The 16099-nt window shown below is 43.3% G+C and overlaps 1 protein-coding gene across 1 annotated transcript in view; it reads left to right on the forward strand.

Moving 5' to 3' along the window:
- Positions 1-4693, forward strand: part of AKIRIN1 (akirin 1) — a 32199-nt gene extending 27506 nt beyond the window's left edge. The window contains exons 4-5 of the mRNA XM_073665864.1: positions 1513-1584; positions 4183-4693. Coding sequence (XP_073521965.1) covers positions 1513-1584; positions 4183-4193 — 83 coding nt within the window. The 3' untranslated portion in view covers positions 4194-4693. The remainder of the gene's footprint in view (positions 1-1512; positions 1585-4182) is intronic.
- Positions 4694-16099: the final 11406 nt, after the last annotated feature.

Raw genomic sequence — 16099 nt, forward strand, 5'->3', positions numbered from 1 at the left:
TGGGCTGCAAGCCAGCAGTGAGCACAGACCTGTAACTCTGCCTAAACCCCTCCCATTCCTCCCCCCAACATCACACACCGCCCCAGCACAATCCTCTGTATAGGACACTTCAGGGAATAGAAGTAAAGCATAAAGCACCATTATTCCAACCCTGGCAATAAGGATTGTTCCCTAAGCCCTCTCACTGACATGGATGATGGAATGGATTGATAAATGGAGAAAGATCTTAATGATATTCACATTATAAAGGGAATACAGCAGGGTGTATATACATTATACAGGGTACCCAGCAGTGTGTACATGTATATACCCCCGGATGTATACATACAGATGTAGGGGAGAGCTTGGTCTACATGGAGAGCTGGCAGCAATCACAGAAACAGAGTGAGCTCTGCTGAATACAGCCCTGTGGAAAGCCCCACCCATCAGTTTTCAGAGCCCGGAAGTGAGGCAGAATCTGACGTGACATCACAGGAAGCAGGAGATTCTCCGCCAGAGATCATGTGACGGGAAACCGCAGGATTTAACAAAGCAAGGTATTTAGTGAAATGCTCTATGGGAGATAGTTCACATGAAAGGGACATGGAAAGTAGTGGCCAACCCTTTTAACTACATCCATGTCAAGATGGCAAATGGAGTTCTGACAGAATTTCTAAAATCTAACTATATATACCGTATCGTGCGGACCAAAAGACGCACCCCAAATTTTGGGGTGGAAAATGGCAAAATAAATGTTTTAAATAAAATGGTTGTGCTTATTATCCCATTTTATGGTAGCTTACCATCGAGGGGTCAGCGGCGGTGAAGCAGTGTCGCTGCTTCAGGAGGCCGGCAGCGGCAGGAGTGGGGCAATGCTGTGGGCCCCGGGTTGGGAGGAGGAGTGTCCTGGCGCTGCGGGCCCTGGGCTCTCCTAAGAAGTCGACACTGAGCGGAGTCCTCCTTCCCATTGATTACCCTGCGGTGGGCAGCATCGCCCCACTCCTGTTGCCACCGGGCCTCCTGAAGCAGCGACCCTGCTCTGTTACCCTGCTCCATCGCAACGGTCACCCTACCCCCCCTGTAAGCTACCTACTGTTTATAACATGCAACCTCATTTTCCTCCCAAATGTGGGGAGGAAAAAGTGTGTCTTAGAATTCGAAAAGTATGGTACTTTAAAAAAGGCTTTCCAGGACATAAACTCCCTTGCCACACAAAGTAGGGCTCTATAAGGATGCTTTTATTTTGCCCTTTGCAGAAAGCTTTTGCTCCGAACACTTTTTGTAAAGTGACCGTCACTGTACTCGGGTTGCATGTGTGTTTCCTGCTAGTACTCATAGCAAATGATCTCGTGAAAGCTGTGCACGTACATTTCACACTGATTTCCTATGGGCTGCGATGGAATAGTTTATATTGAAGCTGCATGTGTTATGATGGAGCTATACACCATTTTAAGTAGGCCTTTTTTAATGCATTTATGCCAAAACACTGGTGTGATCACATCTTTGAACTTCTGTTTTTTGCCTTTTTCCTAGAACAATATGAATCATTTGTGAAATTTACACATGATCAGATAATGCGACGGTATGGCGCAAGACCTGCCAGCTGTAAGTACATCAGTGATTTTCTAAGATGACTTAAGTTTGAACAAGAGTCAAAAAATAAAATCCTGAAACGCGACTACATTGCATAGCTCAATTAAAAATCTTTTGCTGATATAGTTGCTATACAGACGCGTTTCCATGGTTACAGACTGCAAACAATCCTGTGTAGTCTAATCCTGCAGTCATGAGTTACTATCGCCTGCTGCTTTTTGCTAACCTACAAGATGGTACAAGAGGATGCAGAAGGATGAGGGTAAACCATGGCTGCAGGAGCAGTCTACACAATGTTTTGATTTGTTGTCTTTTATCAACAATAAAATTGCTTGTTCTCCAAAACGAGATGGTGTCAACTATTGGTGGCTTCCACTACCCAACTTTATTTTTCTTTCTATGGAACAGAGCACAGAGAGGAAAGAGAGAATATGTCCTTCCTCCAGAAAAATTCTCGAGTTTGCCATTCCCTTCCATTATGCTCTCTTCTCGAGTCGAGCGCGTCTGATGTGCTCGATTCAAGTCCCGAGCACTTGAGCATTTCACTGGTCGATCAACACTAATGCCCATATAAATTTCTACTGACTTCTATTAAGTGTATTGCACTACAATTTTGGACCTTCTGATTGCAATAAGCTTTTGTCCCCCATTTTTGACCAGGCAGCACTCTGCACGATCTTCTCATTGTGTGATTGCCACTGCAGTACCTGGCAATGTAACTTTTTGCGTGTTGTTCAGACCTTCTATGTTTTTTTTTCTTACCCCGCTTATATAAGTGGACCTTCAGTCCCTATATGCTAAACTATTTCAAGTACACTCCCCTGATGAGCCCTCACCATTGAGGCAGAAACGCTTTGGGAGGGCTTTTTTCTTTTGGGGTTATATTTGTATATAGGTTAAACTTGGGTACTGCTCTCGTTAGAGCTGGAGACAAACAGGGCTTGACCGGGTACATAAGGAATATTTATCGTTACCCCTGCATGTCAGCTGGCCTGTCTCCGTACATAGCACCCACCTGAGTCATCAATTCTGGGTGAGATCGTGATTTTTTAATAAGCACTGGCACCATGAGCACATTATTATGTGTTTTATGTTCTTTTAATATATCTAATTAAAGGTTACGTTTTAGAAATACTCTTTGTGAATACAACATAATTGATAAGGAATATACTATTAATATCCTGTAGGATAAATATTGGGCTGTTTAAAGCAATAAGCTTTCATGACTGATCTTCAGCTGTACCTGCCATATGTTTGGCATCTGACATGCATTTCCTAGCCTTATTTTACAGCTTGATTGTAAAATTCCTGCCTTATCCATCTAGGGCTGCATTATAACAAGTGGCACACACTTGCATGTAGTTGAAATGTTTCAAATAATTTTCTTCCATCATAGTAAGTTACATTTTATGTAACATTAACTCCTTGCCGACATAAAATTTAATGATATGTTCTATATTGGGTGCCACTGTATGTAGCTGGATTAGGACCTGAGCCCACTCCACTAGTGTTGCTTAGCTGGCACCCACCTTGTAACTGCAATGATTGAAGCAAAGCTCTGATTGCTGCTGTTAACACTTTAAATGCTGCTGACAATCTCATAAGAGACTGATTTTAGCTACATACTGCAATATGGTGGAAATGCAGAACATAAAACAAGCAACCAGATGATCGCAGAAGCAAGTCCCCTAAGTGAGCTAAAAACTTGACCAAGAGGTCATTCCAAACATCTTGGAGATATGACCACACATCTTTTGTGGTTGTAAGCTTTCTCAAATCCTTCGGTCTTTTCATTATCAGACTTGATAATGTTGAGATCAGGACTCTCAGGGAATAATTTCATCACTTCCAGTACTTCCTAAGTTTTCATGCATAATTAAGTCGCTTGGTCTTGATTTCATGTTGAAGGTATACCTTTTTTGCCACAATTCTTCCAAAAAAACCACTTATGGCCAAACTTCTCCAAACAGTAGATGGGTGTACCGGGGTCCTACTGGTTACTGCCAGTTCTACGCTGATGGCACTGCCTGACATCTTGGTTTATGAAGGGAAGTAAGCATGATGTGTCTCTTATCTGCTGTACTAAGTTTCTTTGGCCCAACCACTTCATCTACAGTCCTCAACGCTGCTTGCTTTTAGTCCTTCAAAAGAGCTTGAACATCTTAAACCCCCAGTCTGCTTTGAAATCTTAGTTTGAGAAAGACCTTGCTGATGCAGTACAACTACCTTGTGTCTTTACTGTGCTCAGTCTTGCCATGGTGTATGACATGTGACATAAAACGGTCTTGTAGCAGAGTTTGGTTGTTCTTCTTCACCCAGTTTTTATCCTCCTACATAACGGTTTTAGTTAATGGTTGTGTTTCAACCTACATATGAAAATAATTATCACGTTTGGTATAATTGAACACTTGTACACCAGATCATAATCCTACAAAATCCTGATTTTCTGCCAGTGTATCAAGAAGAATTGAGGCTGTACCTATATGTATCTTCAAGGTCACATTCAATTACTTAAGTATATTCAGCCCCAACCTAAGAATTTCACCTAGATAATTAAAAATGTGAATTACTTGTTCTAACCTTTATCTAATTTCTTTCTGTTTTTTACAGATGTGTCTTGAAATTTACATCTATAGCCTGGGTACCAGTCTTGACTTTTACAGCTGCTCCACATTATTGCCACCTGGGAGGTGCCACGATTTTTTTTTTTTTTCTTTGCTTCACGTCGTGTCATCCAGACAGTTTTAACGTCATTGCTGGCTGCCTTTACTTTTTTTTTTTTTTTTTTTAAGCTTTTTGTGTTATCTACACGAACGTTCGTTGTAATACTTTTACTGCATTGCCCAATAAAACTGACTGTAATCTGCCAGATTCTAATATAATATAATTTTTTTTTTGGATAATCCATCTATATCCAATCAAAAACTCCCAATATGGCATTTTGTATAAGGACCTTTTTTTTCATGGCGTGATCATCACTTTTATCCCCTGAAGATTGAGGATTTTTTTCTGCACTGCAACTGAGTTACAAGTTGTGTTTTTTTGTTTTTTGTTTTTTTTTCTGGAAGTGGCACCTAAAATATGGATCTAAAAAAAAAATAAAGGACCATACAAACTATAACTGTGGCTTATTTAGTGAATAGTGACATTAACCCAATTGCTATATACATAACCAAGCCAATCCCAGCCTGTTTATTCTGAAATATATGTATTTTTTATTTAACTGGCTATGTTTTGTTTGCTGCAAACAGAATTTACTTTCTGTTGATGGCAAAATTTCTGCTGGGAAGTTGATGTACACATTGTTTAAGGGGTTTCTGGTTTTTGCATGATCATATACTGCGTGTTTTGTCATACTATACTTTAACAAGGATTCTTTAGAATGAACCTGTTGAGAAGGACGTTACACACACAGCCTTTATATAATAATATTGTGCCTCTAGTGTCATTTTGAATGATATGGAATAAAGGTTCCTGGGTTTAGTCTCTTATGAGCCGTTGTGATTGATGGATGAAAGCACAAGAACTGAATCTGTAACCTCACAGGTCTTTGTGTTGGTGTACTGCATATACAATCTGACTTCTGACATTTCTGCGTTTTGGATAAAGCTCTGTTATTGTTCGCCTTGAAGGGATCTATCCTTTATGATTGTCTCCAAAAACTGAAATGGTTCAGATCCCGTTTCTAAGGTTCACTTCTGTTGATTTAAGGGAATCTGTTCGAATTAATTTACTAGTAAAACTAGTGGTATGGCTGTTCTAGTTCTACAAGAAAACATAATAATTCATCTGAAAAATAAACCTATGAAGTCAAATGCAAATTACTCTGGAAGTGCTTTGGGGCCATGTCCATGCACATTGAGGGCATCAACACTCCCCAATGCCTTTCCATGCTAATTTTCCCAGGGTTTGCTCAGATTGCTAAAACTGTTATTGTTGGGAGGCTTTAGTTTTGTTTTGCAGCCATACCAATTGTTTCATTAATAAAATCACCCTTAAGGGAATTTTTCAGCAGGTTTTTGCTACCTCATCTGGGAGCAGCATAATGTAGGAAAGGAGAACCTGATCCCAATGATGTGTCACTTTAACAACTTCTGCACCCAGTATACTATCAGAGTTCTTAGATGTAGCAGAGCTCAGGGAGCTAGCCCTGACAACACCGCTTTCTATCTACATTGTCTATTGACAGTGTGCTGCTTATCAGAGGAGGGGGCGTGGTCGGACAAGGACTCCAGTGATAATCTCCTGGTGATAAAATCTTCATTGTATGGAAACAGCACTCAGCCTAATAAGTGGTACATCCCTGAAATCTGTCTCAGCTGCTATATTATGCTGTCCTCAGATTACATAGCAAGAACCTGCTGACAGATTCCCTTTAAGTAAAAAAAACAATAGTGGTAAATTGATCCCTTCAGGCACTAGTGAGCACCAAAACGAATTAATCTTCCAGATGGGGTTGAAATCCTTCTGAGCACAACCTTCTGCCTAGGCTGTGCTCAATAGATATTACCTTCTATGTAACCAGTATGGTTGGGAAGAAAACATTGAGCATACTAAAAGCAAGCAATGTCTACATATTTCCGCAATGGTGTAATGTAGCTGCAAAGGATTCAACTTAAAAATAAAATGTTACTATATAATACTATGCAAGTCCCGTTTACACTTGTCTGTCTTTTTCATTATCAAGTTCTAGTAGCCTTAAAGGGATTGTCCAGAGAAAACAAGTTAAGATAGGTTATTGCTTATTGATCAGTGTTGGGCCAACCACTGGGACCTGTACCGATCAGCAGAACTAAACACTTTTATCCATGTTGCAATGAAATGGCCGTGTGAGTGCTCGATCGCCTCTCCATTTGTTCCCTATGAGGCTATTGAGTGCTGTGCTTGGCTTTTTACGGCCTCATAGAGAATAAATAGTGCGGTGGATGGTAATGCACATTGCCACTCCATTCTAACTGGGATAAAAGTTCCTTGTGCTGCCGTCACAGCGGTCTGACCCCCACAGGTAAAAATGTTCAAGATAGGTGATAACTTATTTTGCACTAAACCACCTTTTTAATAATGTTTTGTCATTAAAAAATGTATAGGATCAACATGCATGATATAGATCACATAATTACCAAATTTTGGTGTACCTTCAAATTGCAGGAAAGATATAACATGTCATTAACAAAGGGGTTAAAGAAAAACCCTTATCTGTTCAATCCCGCAGAAATCGCTTGCCATACATTGGTAGTATGCCAGTGATTCTCTGCAGCGGCCATGTGAATGTATCATTTGTGGGACTATATACAAGAGCTTCTCACTAAATTAGAATATCATCAAAAAGTTAATTTCAGTTCTTCAGTACAAAAAGTGAAACTTGTATATTATATAGTCATTACAGAGTGATCTATTTCAAGTGTTTATTTCTGTTAATGTTGATGATTATGGCTTACAACCAATGAAAACAATTCATTATCTCAGTAAATTAAAATAATTAACAAACACCTGCAAAGGCTTCCTATGTGTTTTAAAAGGTCCCTTAGTCTGTTTCAGTAGACTCCACAATCATGGGGAAGACTGCTGACTTGACAGATGTCCAGAAGGCAGTCATTGACACTCCACAAGGAGGGTAAGCCACAAAAGGTCATTGCTAAAGAAACTGGCTGTTCAGAGTGCTGTATCCAAGCATATTAATGGAAAGTTGAGTGGAAGGAAAAAATGTGGTCGAAAAAAGGTGCACAAGCAACTGGGATAACGGCAGCCTTGAAAGGATTAAGAAAAGGCTATTCAAAAATTTTGGGGAGATTCACAAGGAGTGGACTGCTTCTGGAATCATTGCTTCAAGAGCCACCACACAGACATATCCAGGACATGGGCTACAAGTGTCGCATTCCTTGTGTCAAGCCACTCATGACCAATAGACAACGCCAGAAGCGTCTTACCTGGGCCAAGGAGAAAAAGACCTGGACTGTTGCTCAGTGGTCCAAGGTGTTGTTTTCAGATGAAAGTAAATTTTGCATTTCATTTGGAAATCAAGGTCCCAGAGTCTGGAGGAAGGGTGGAGAGGCCACAATCCAAGCTGCTTGAGGTCTAGTGTGAAGTTTCCACAATCAGTGATGGTTTGGGGAGCCATGTCATCTGCTGGTGTAGGTCCACTGTGTTTTATCAAAACCAAAGTCAGCGCAGCCGTCTACCAGGAAATTTTAGAGCACTTCATGCTTCCCTCTGCCGACAAGCTCTTTGGAGATGGAAATGTCATTCTCCAGCAGGACTTGCACCTGTCCACACTGCCAAAAGTACCAATACCTGGTTTAAAAACAACAGGATCACTGTGCTTGATTGGGCAGCAAACTCGCCTGACCTTAAAGAAGTTGTGCACTACTTTATATTATTCCCCCGGTGCCCCTAAGACTTTTTGTAAATACCTTATGTTGCAGGTTCTGCCTGTGAGCGGCACTATCGGTGGCCGCTCACAGGCATCACGTGACCCCGCGCTGACATTACAAGTGAGGCGTGACTCAGCGCTGGGGTACCTGCGGTGACTGCTGGGTTGTGTGGCGGGGTTACACCCCCCCCCCCCGCGTCACACCCAGCATCCACCGTGCGCTTTCCCAATTAATGGGGAGAGGCACAGTGCGCGGTGCATGCCGGGTGTGACACGGGGGGTAACCCCGCCCACAGTCTGGCATCCACCTGGAACGTGCAAGACAGACTCCCAGCTGCTGCCAGCACTTGTCGTGACATCAGATGTCAGAGCCGGCTGCAGCCGGGGGGTCATGTGATTCCTGTGAGCCGCTCACAGGCATTATCTGTAATGGAAGGTGTTTACAAAAAGTCTTAGGGGCCCCAGGTGGGTACATTGGGGTGGTAGTCTAAAGTAGTGGACAACCCCCTTGAGGGTATGTGCCCACGATGCAGATTTGATGCAGATCATTCTTGCCTCTCCCTGGCAGAAAAAAACGCATGCAGATTTAAAAGCGTTTTTTTTTCTGCCAGGGAGAAGCGTTTTTACATGTGTTTTTCAAGATCTTTTCCAAGCGATTTTAGCATCACTTGGAAACGTGCTTGACAAGTTGGTCACACAATATAAATCCATGCAACTGGCATGGATTTATATTGTGTGACCAACTTGGATGCTTTAAATGCTGCATCTATAATAAAAAAAAAAACCTGTATACTCACCTCTCCGGTCTCCCGGCAGCGATCCTCCCTCCTCGGCGTCCTGCGATGTACTGGCAGGACCTGCGGTGATGTCATTTAGTCAGCTGATGGTCACGCGACCATCACCTGACTGCTGGCGTTTGCGGTCGCGTGACCATCAGCTGATTAAATGACGTCACCGCAGGTCCTGCCAGTAAACCGCGGGACGCCGAGGAGGGAGGATCGCCGCCGGGAGGAGACCGGAGAGGTGAGTATACAGGTTTTTTTTATTTTTAACTTTTATTTCTCTTTTTCACCGCGTGGTAGCTGGGATGAATAGGAGTTGTAGTCTCCTCTTCATCCTGGGTACCACACGCACCGCGATTACGCAGCGAATTCGCGGCCATTGAATTTAATTGAAACGCAGCAAATCCACATATACCTGCGGGTTTGCTGCGTTTCAATGTTCCTCAATGGCCACGAATTTGCGGCGTAATTGCGGTAGAAATGGTCATGCGAATTTGGCGCGCTAATTAGCGTATCATGTGCACAGCACATCCGATTTCACATTGCTTTGCATGGCAGACTGTTTTACAATCGTTTTTGCGGCCGCAAAAACGCTACAAGAACGCTACATGGGCACATACCCCATAGATTCTCTTTGAGGTTAGGCTATTGTCAAGAGGAAGATGAGAAACACCAGACCCAACAATGCAGACGAGCTGAAGGCTGCTATCAAAGCAACCTGGGCTTCCAGAACACCTCAGCAGTGCCACAGGCTGATCGCCTCCATGCCACGCCGCATTGATGCAGTAATTGATGCAAAAGGAGCCCCGACCAAGTATTGAGTGCATTTACTGAACATACATTTCAGTAGGCCAACATTTCGGATTTTAAAATCATTTTTCAAGCTGTTGTTGTAAAGTATTCTAATTTACTGAGATAATGACTTTTATATTTTCATTGGCTGTAAGCCATAATCATCAACATTAACAGAAATAAACACTTGAAATAGATCATTCTGTTTGTAATGACTCTATATAATATGAGTTTCACTTTTTGTATTGAAGAACTGAAATAAATTAACTTTTTGATGATATTCTAATTTAGTGAGAAGCACTTGTTTATTACATTGCATAACTTTGGAGTGGTATTAGTATACCACCAGTACTTTATAAGTAGACCATGCCGAAAAAATGTTTAAGGGCCGCTGATGGTTAAGCAAAATGCTATTCCAGAGTTAGTCTTACAGAAATGGTTAGAGGGGTTGTTCACAACTCTGACGACCCCTTCTAAATTAATATATTCCCCCTTAAAAACAGCCTGTACTCCTCCGGTGCTGTTCCAGTGATGATGGCACTAGTTCTCCTTGGGCTCTCGTGACATAATTAGGTCATGTGAATCCTGCAGCCAATCAGCAGCTACTTCACTCACTTCCTTCGGAAGTAACTGACATTCTGAGGAAGTCAAAGTCGGTATAAAATAGACCGACTCCAACTCCTAAAATATATAATACATTGGGTACATTAGTTCAATCCAGTTTGTGGGGAATATTTTTTTCATAAGAGTTTGGGAAAGTTATGAAATGTCCTATAAATGTCTGTCCTACTCCTGAGATGAATCTGTGCTACAGTAAATTTATCACTTAAACATGAGCCATATATGAGGGAGTCGGAGTCGTGGAGTCGGTGGCATGGAAATGGAGGAGTCGGAGGTTTGGCTTACCGACTCCACAGCCCTCAGAGTATCAGCAGCTCTCATTTCTTCTGGGTGTCAGTTTCATCAGAAGGAAGCAAAAGAAGCAGCTGCTAATTGGCTGCAGAGCTGCATGCGAGCCCCAGGAGAGCCAGTACCGGAGGCGAGTATAGGCTGCGGTTATTTTATAAGGGGGAATGTAGAAATTGAGAAGGGGTTGTCAAAGAGTTGTGGACAATCCCTTTTAATTCCACAAGACCTGTCTCGAGATTAAAATGTCATGACACAAGTTTTGTGGACTTTGCTTTCTGCAATAAACTTAGGTAACTTACGCCATCAAGGTAAATTTGCTGGGGAAGATATGGCATGAAGGCCAGAGCATACAGAACCTCCCAAGTATTGAAAGGGGTTTTGTACATTTTATCCCCTTAGTGACGGGCCAATTTTTTTAAAATCTGACGTGCCACTTTATGCAGTAATAACATATCCCATTGATTTTGAGATTTTTTTTTTTTTTTTTCGTGACACATTATACTTTATAATAATGGTATATTTAGGTTGATATGCTTTGCAATTATTTTATAAAAATATCAGAAATTTGACAATGTAAAAAAAATTGCAATTTTCAAACTTTAAATGATTATCCCTTTAATCCAGACAGTCACACCACAAAAATCATTAATAAATACCATTTCCCTCATTTGTGCCTTACATTAGCACCATTTGTAAAATGTTCTTTTACTTTTGTTAGCATTTTAGAAGGTTTAAAAATGTAGCAGTAAGTTTGAATTTTTTCATGGAAATTTACAAAACTCATTTTTATAGGGACCTGTTCAGTTTGATGTGACTTTGGGGGTTCTATATATTGAAAACCCACAAAAGTCATACCATTTTAAAAACTGCACCCCTCAATGTATTCAAAATTGCTTTCAGGTAGTTCATTAAGCCTTCAGGTACTTTTCAGGAATTAATGCAAAGTGGCATGACAAGAATGAAAAAGTTTATTTTTATCACCTAAATTTTGATAACTTCTGAACAGGCCGTTATAACTAGTGTTGAGCCACCCCCGTAGTGTTCGAGTTCGGTTCGTCGAACACCCGTGTGTTCGCCGAACTGTTCGTTGAACTGTTCGTCGAACACCTTCGAACACCGTTAAAACCAATGGCAGGCAAACAAAAACACATAGAAACACATAGAAAACACCTTCAAAGGTGTCCAAAAGCTGACAAACTGCTCAGAAGACACAACTAACACATGGAAAAGTGACAAGTACATATTGTCATGTGAAAAGAAAAGAGGTGGAGGAGTAAAAGGAGGGGGAGACACAGATATAGGCATGTCATGCCCTTCTAAAATCCAAAAAGTGAGAAGACGACACGTTCAGTCCGCTCCTGCCCGTGCCACCTCAGTGTCGCCGGGTTTGTGCCAGAGCCGCGGTGAACCCTGACGGCCAGCCCCCCTCTCCCAATACTGGTGCCTGTCCGCTGGTGGGTCGAGCGAGCCCCCCTGTGGTGGAGGCAGCTCTAAGCTTTTTAATTTAAATTGTCTCTCTAATTTGAATGAATACACTTTAAATCCATTTACAAGGATCTATTGGAGGGCAAGTCTCATGCCAGCAGCCGCGTAATTCCAGCTCCAGTAGCGTCCACTAAAGCTGCTGCAGTTAAAAAGCTTTTATAAGGATCGAGCTCGGCTGTCCACCGCAAGGCATCCTACTGCCAGTCCCAGCCCCTATGCCTTGGGGTGCCTCCTGATGCTCTTCACTGAGTATCCCGTGGTCCCGAAGCATTTCCTTTGAAAAAATTAAGTGTCCAAACTACAGGTGGTGTAGCTAGCTTAACAGCCGGGATAATCCGCTGACTAGCAGACACTGCTACTAGGCACAAAGTATTTCCTGGGCTAGATGCAGTTAAAAATTTGTAATTAGATACTCTCGTTGGATGCTGAGAAAGCATTCCATAGAGTCTCCTGGCACGCCATATATGATTCTCTTAAAAAGCTTGGGGTAGGGGTCTAGGGGACCCTTTTATAGCCAAAATCACGGCCCTGTATCACAATACGTCACCTAGGCTGAAGATAAATGGAACTGTAGCACCCTGAGGGCTCGGTTGCTACAGAGGTATTGCACCTCACCCAGAGGTGTGATATCTCACTCTCAGGTAAGGATGGAGTGTGGATCAGGACCCTGACACCTGCATGCATTACACCACATTGCCGTGGGGCAGGGCGACCAATATGCCCCTGAGATGGGCACGACAGTCACTGACCCTGGCTGGAGTGGGGGGAGGGAACACTGAGGAAGGGGAACCCTGTAGTGCAGGAGCAGGGAGGAAGCAGTTCCTGGGTGCATTGATAAGGGAGTATAAAAGGTGGGCACCATATTAGTTCAGTGCAGAGAAGTCTGAGCAGAAGTGACATGGAGCAGGGGCTCTGCATGAGCTCTGCTCCGGAGGCGGGCCTAGTAACACAGGCCCAGGCCTGGAAGAGGGAGAAGGAAGGAAGAGGAGCGGAGAAGGCTCCAGGAACGAGGAACGAAGGGATCCCAGGGTTGCGGACGGGCGAGTCGCCACCGCACGCCCGAATCCACCTGCGTAGAGGGGTCAGGCCAAAGGGGGAGACCGGTCCCTGAAACTAGTGGAGGCGGGAAACGACCCTCAGTTAGAAACCGGAGGCTGTGACATTTTATGTGGCGCAGCCCCTCGCTACACCCGCTAGGAAGGCACCACATAGGGTCAGGGAAACTGGTGCCAAGTTTACCAAGAGGAGGCCCGAGGCAGCCGGACAGAAGCGTTGGTAAGAAAGGCCAGACAAAGGACACACAAAGGGGGTCCTGTGAAGCGCTCCAAAGTTATCTGGGAGTTGTCTGAGCCCCTCACCTGGTGAGCACAGTACGACGTGGGCAGCCGTTACCTGCAGACGTGGTCTGGATAATAAGAACTGTGAGTAAAGGCCCTAGACTGCATCACTGACTCCGTGTCGTTACTGCTGCTGCCCTGCACCATCACCCCCATCCTCCGCATACACTGCCCTGCTGCACCCACAACACCAGCCTCAGCGGTCTGCCCTGCAGCGGCGGTTCACTCTGACCGCAATCCACGGGTGGCGTAGTCGGACATTTAAACATCAAAACCACATAAATAGTTCCGCCACTGGTTTGACCACCCTGAGCCACGGAACCGGGTCGCTGCCACGAAGACTACAACCACCAGCATCCACCAAAAAGGGTCCGGCTCCGGGTGTCCCAAGGCCCAGGGGGTGCGTCAGAACATTTTCATCACCTTTCACAATCACCAATGGGACAAGGCAGGGATGTCCTCTGTCCCCTCTCTTATACATCCTAGTGACGGAGCACCTGCTCTCATCAATTCGCCATAACCCCAATATTAGGTGGATTGAGGTGGGAGGCACCGAGTACAAGTGCTCTCTATTTGCTGATGATGTCCTAGTATATATCACTCAATCACATATATCCATCCATGCTGTTATGGCTGAAATAGATCACTTTGTTACATGGTCAAATTTTAAAATCAATGCAGCGAAGTCTGAGGCCCTCGATGTCTCCCTCCCCAAATCCATATAGGATTCCATCCAGTCCAACTTTCCCTTTGCCTGGCCCTCACAGGGTATCAAATACTTAGGAATTCCTATTCATGGAGACCTCTCCCATCTATGTTATCTTAATTTTGGGCCCTTTATTGAACAACTCCATACAGACCACGGTTGGCAAGTTAGAACTGTAAGATTCACTACGTGAACCACTGGTGTTTTGTGGAAAAGCACATGTACACTGTGTTCCAAATTATTATGCAAAAAGTGTTTAGGAGTGATAAGGGAAGAATTTGTTTGTTTGTCAGTTAAACTCATTGATGGTGATGTGTGTCAGGGCTCTTTATATCACTGTAAGCAATTGCAGACACCTGTGCTAATTAGTTTGGCAGGTGTGTCCAATGAAAGGCAAGACTACTTAAGAAGGCTGGCTCACATTATTAAGCAGCCTACATTTTCTGCCAAAATGGGAAAGAAAAAGGATGTGTCGGCTGCTGAGAAGCAACAAATTGTGGAGTGTTTAGGTCAAGGCATGACTACAATCAACATTGTGCGATGATCAGGATGAAGTCTCTTGGCAATCAAGAAGTATGTAGCTGATTCACAGTACACACGTGTGCGTGCTGATAAGGGCAAATTGAGGACTCTTTCCTACAGGCAATTACATGAGGTTAAAAGAGCAGCGGCAAAAAAGCCTTGTCATAGCAGCAGACAAGTTTTTGAAGCTGCTGGTGCCTCCAACATCCCCCGAACAACAAGATGCAGGGTCCTTCAGAGGTTTGCAGCTGTGCATACGCCATCCTGTCGACCTCCTCTATCCACTTCACACAAGCAGAAACGGCTCCAGTGGGCCAAACATTACATGAAGACTGATTTCAAAACTGTTTTGTTCACGGATGAGTGCCGTGCAGCGCTCGATGGTCCAGATGGATGGAGTGGAGGATGGCTGGATGATGGACACCCCACGCAAACACGGCTACAGTGCCAACAAGGAGGAGGTGGAGTAATGTTTTGGGCTGGAATCATGGGGAGAGAGATTGTCGGCCCCTTTAGGATCCCTGAAGGCGCTAAAGATGAACTCCATAATGTATGTGGATTTTCTCAAACAGCACTTCCTGCCATGGTTCAAGAAGAAGAACCGTGTATTTCACAGCAAGATCATTTTTTTGCATGATAATGCACCATCTCATGCTGCACATAAAACATCTGCATCTCTGGCTGATATGGGCATAAAAGGGGACAAACTTATGGTGTGACCCCCATGCTCCCCTGACCTCTACCCCATTCAGAACCTCTGGAGCATCATCAAAAGGAGTGTCTATGATGGCGGGAGGCAGTTCACATCTAAGCAACAGCTCTGGGAGGGTATTCTGTCCTCATGCAAAACAATTGAAGCAGAAACCATCCAAAACCTGACAAATTCAATGGACGAGAGAGTTCAGAAGCTCCTTTCGAACAAGGGGTCCTATGTGAAAATGTAACATCACCTAGAATAAAGTTTTGAGTTGAAAACTGTTTGATTTCAGTTTCTAATAACCTGCTAATGCTTATAATTTCAAAAATGACCATTTTTTTGGTCTTTATTAAAATGAAAAGGTTGATCGAAAAGTTTGGGGGATCTAAGAGTGTGGCAACCCAGTAGTCATGATTACTTCGAATTCTGACAATATGAGGGTCATGTTGCAGGTAGTGCAGCAAGAAGGCACTTATGTGTCTTGTGCATCTCGGAGCCCCAAAATTATTTTCCGGGCTAGATGCAGCTAAAAATTATTATTAATTTTAAATCTGGTGGAGCTTAGTATAGATGGCCTAATAGGATCAGTGCTGCACACTGCTACAAAGCCCAAATTATTTTCCAGTCAAGATACAGATAAACATGATTAGTAATTTTAAATCTGGTGGAGCTTATTATAGATGGCCTAATAGAATCAGTGCTGCACACTGCTACAAAGCCCAAATTATTTTCCAGCCAAGATACAGATAAACATGATTAGTAATTTGAAAGCTTAAAACGGTTGGTAGGGTGATTTTAACCAATCATCAAGCTTTTACTCTCCCCAGGATGACACAGGGGTAGAAAAGTCGTTTCGGATCCATGATTTGTTCATCTTTATGAACGTGAGTCTGTCTACATTATCAGTGGAGAGCCGCGTGCGCTTAT

The sequence above is a fragment of the Phyllobates terribilis genome, unplaced genomic scaffold, assembly GCF_046119375.1.
Source record: "Phyllobates terribilis strain yellow unplaced genomic scaffold, ASM4611937v1 Scaffold_2__4_contigs__length_985480577, whole genome shotgun sequence".
Lineage (NCBI taxonomy): Eukaryota > Metazoa > Chordata > Amphibia > Anura > Dendrobatidae > Phyllobates > Phyllobates terribilis.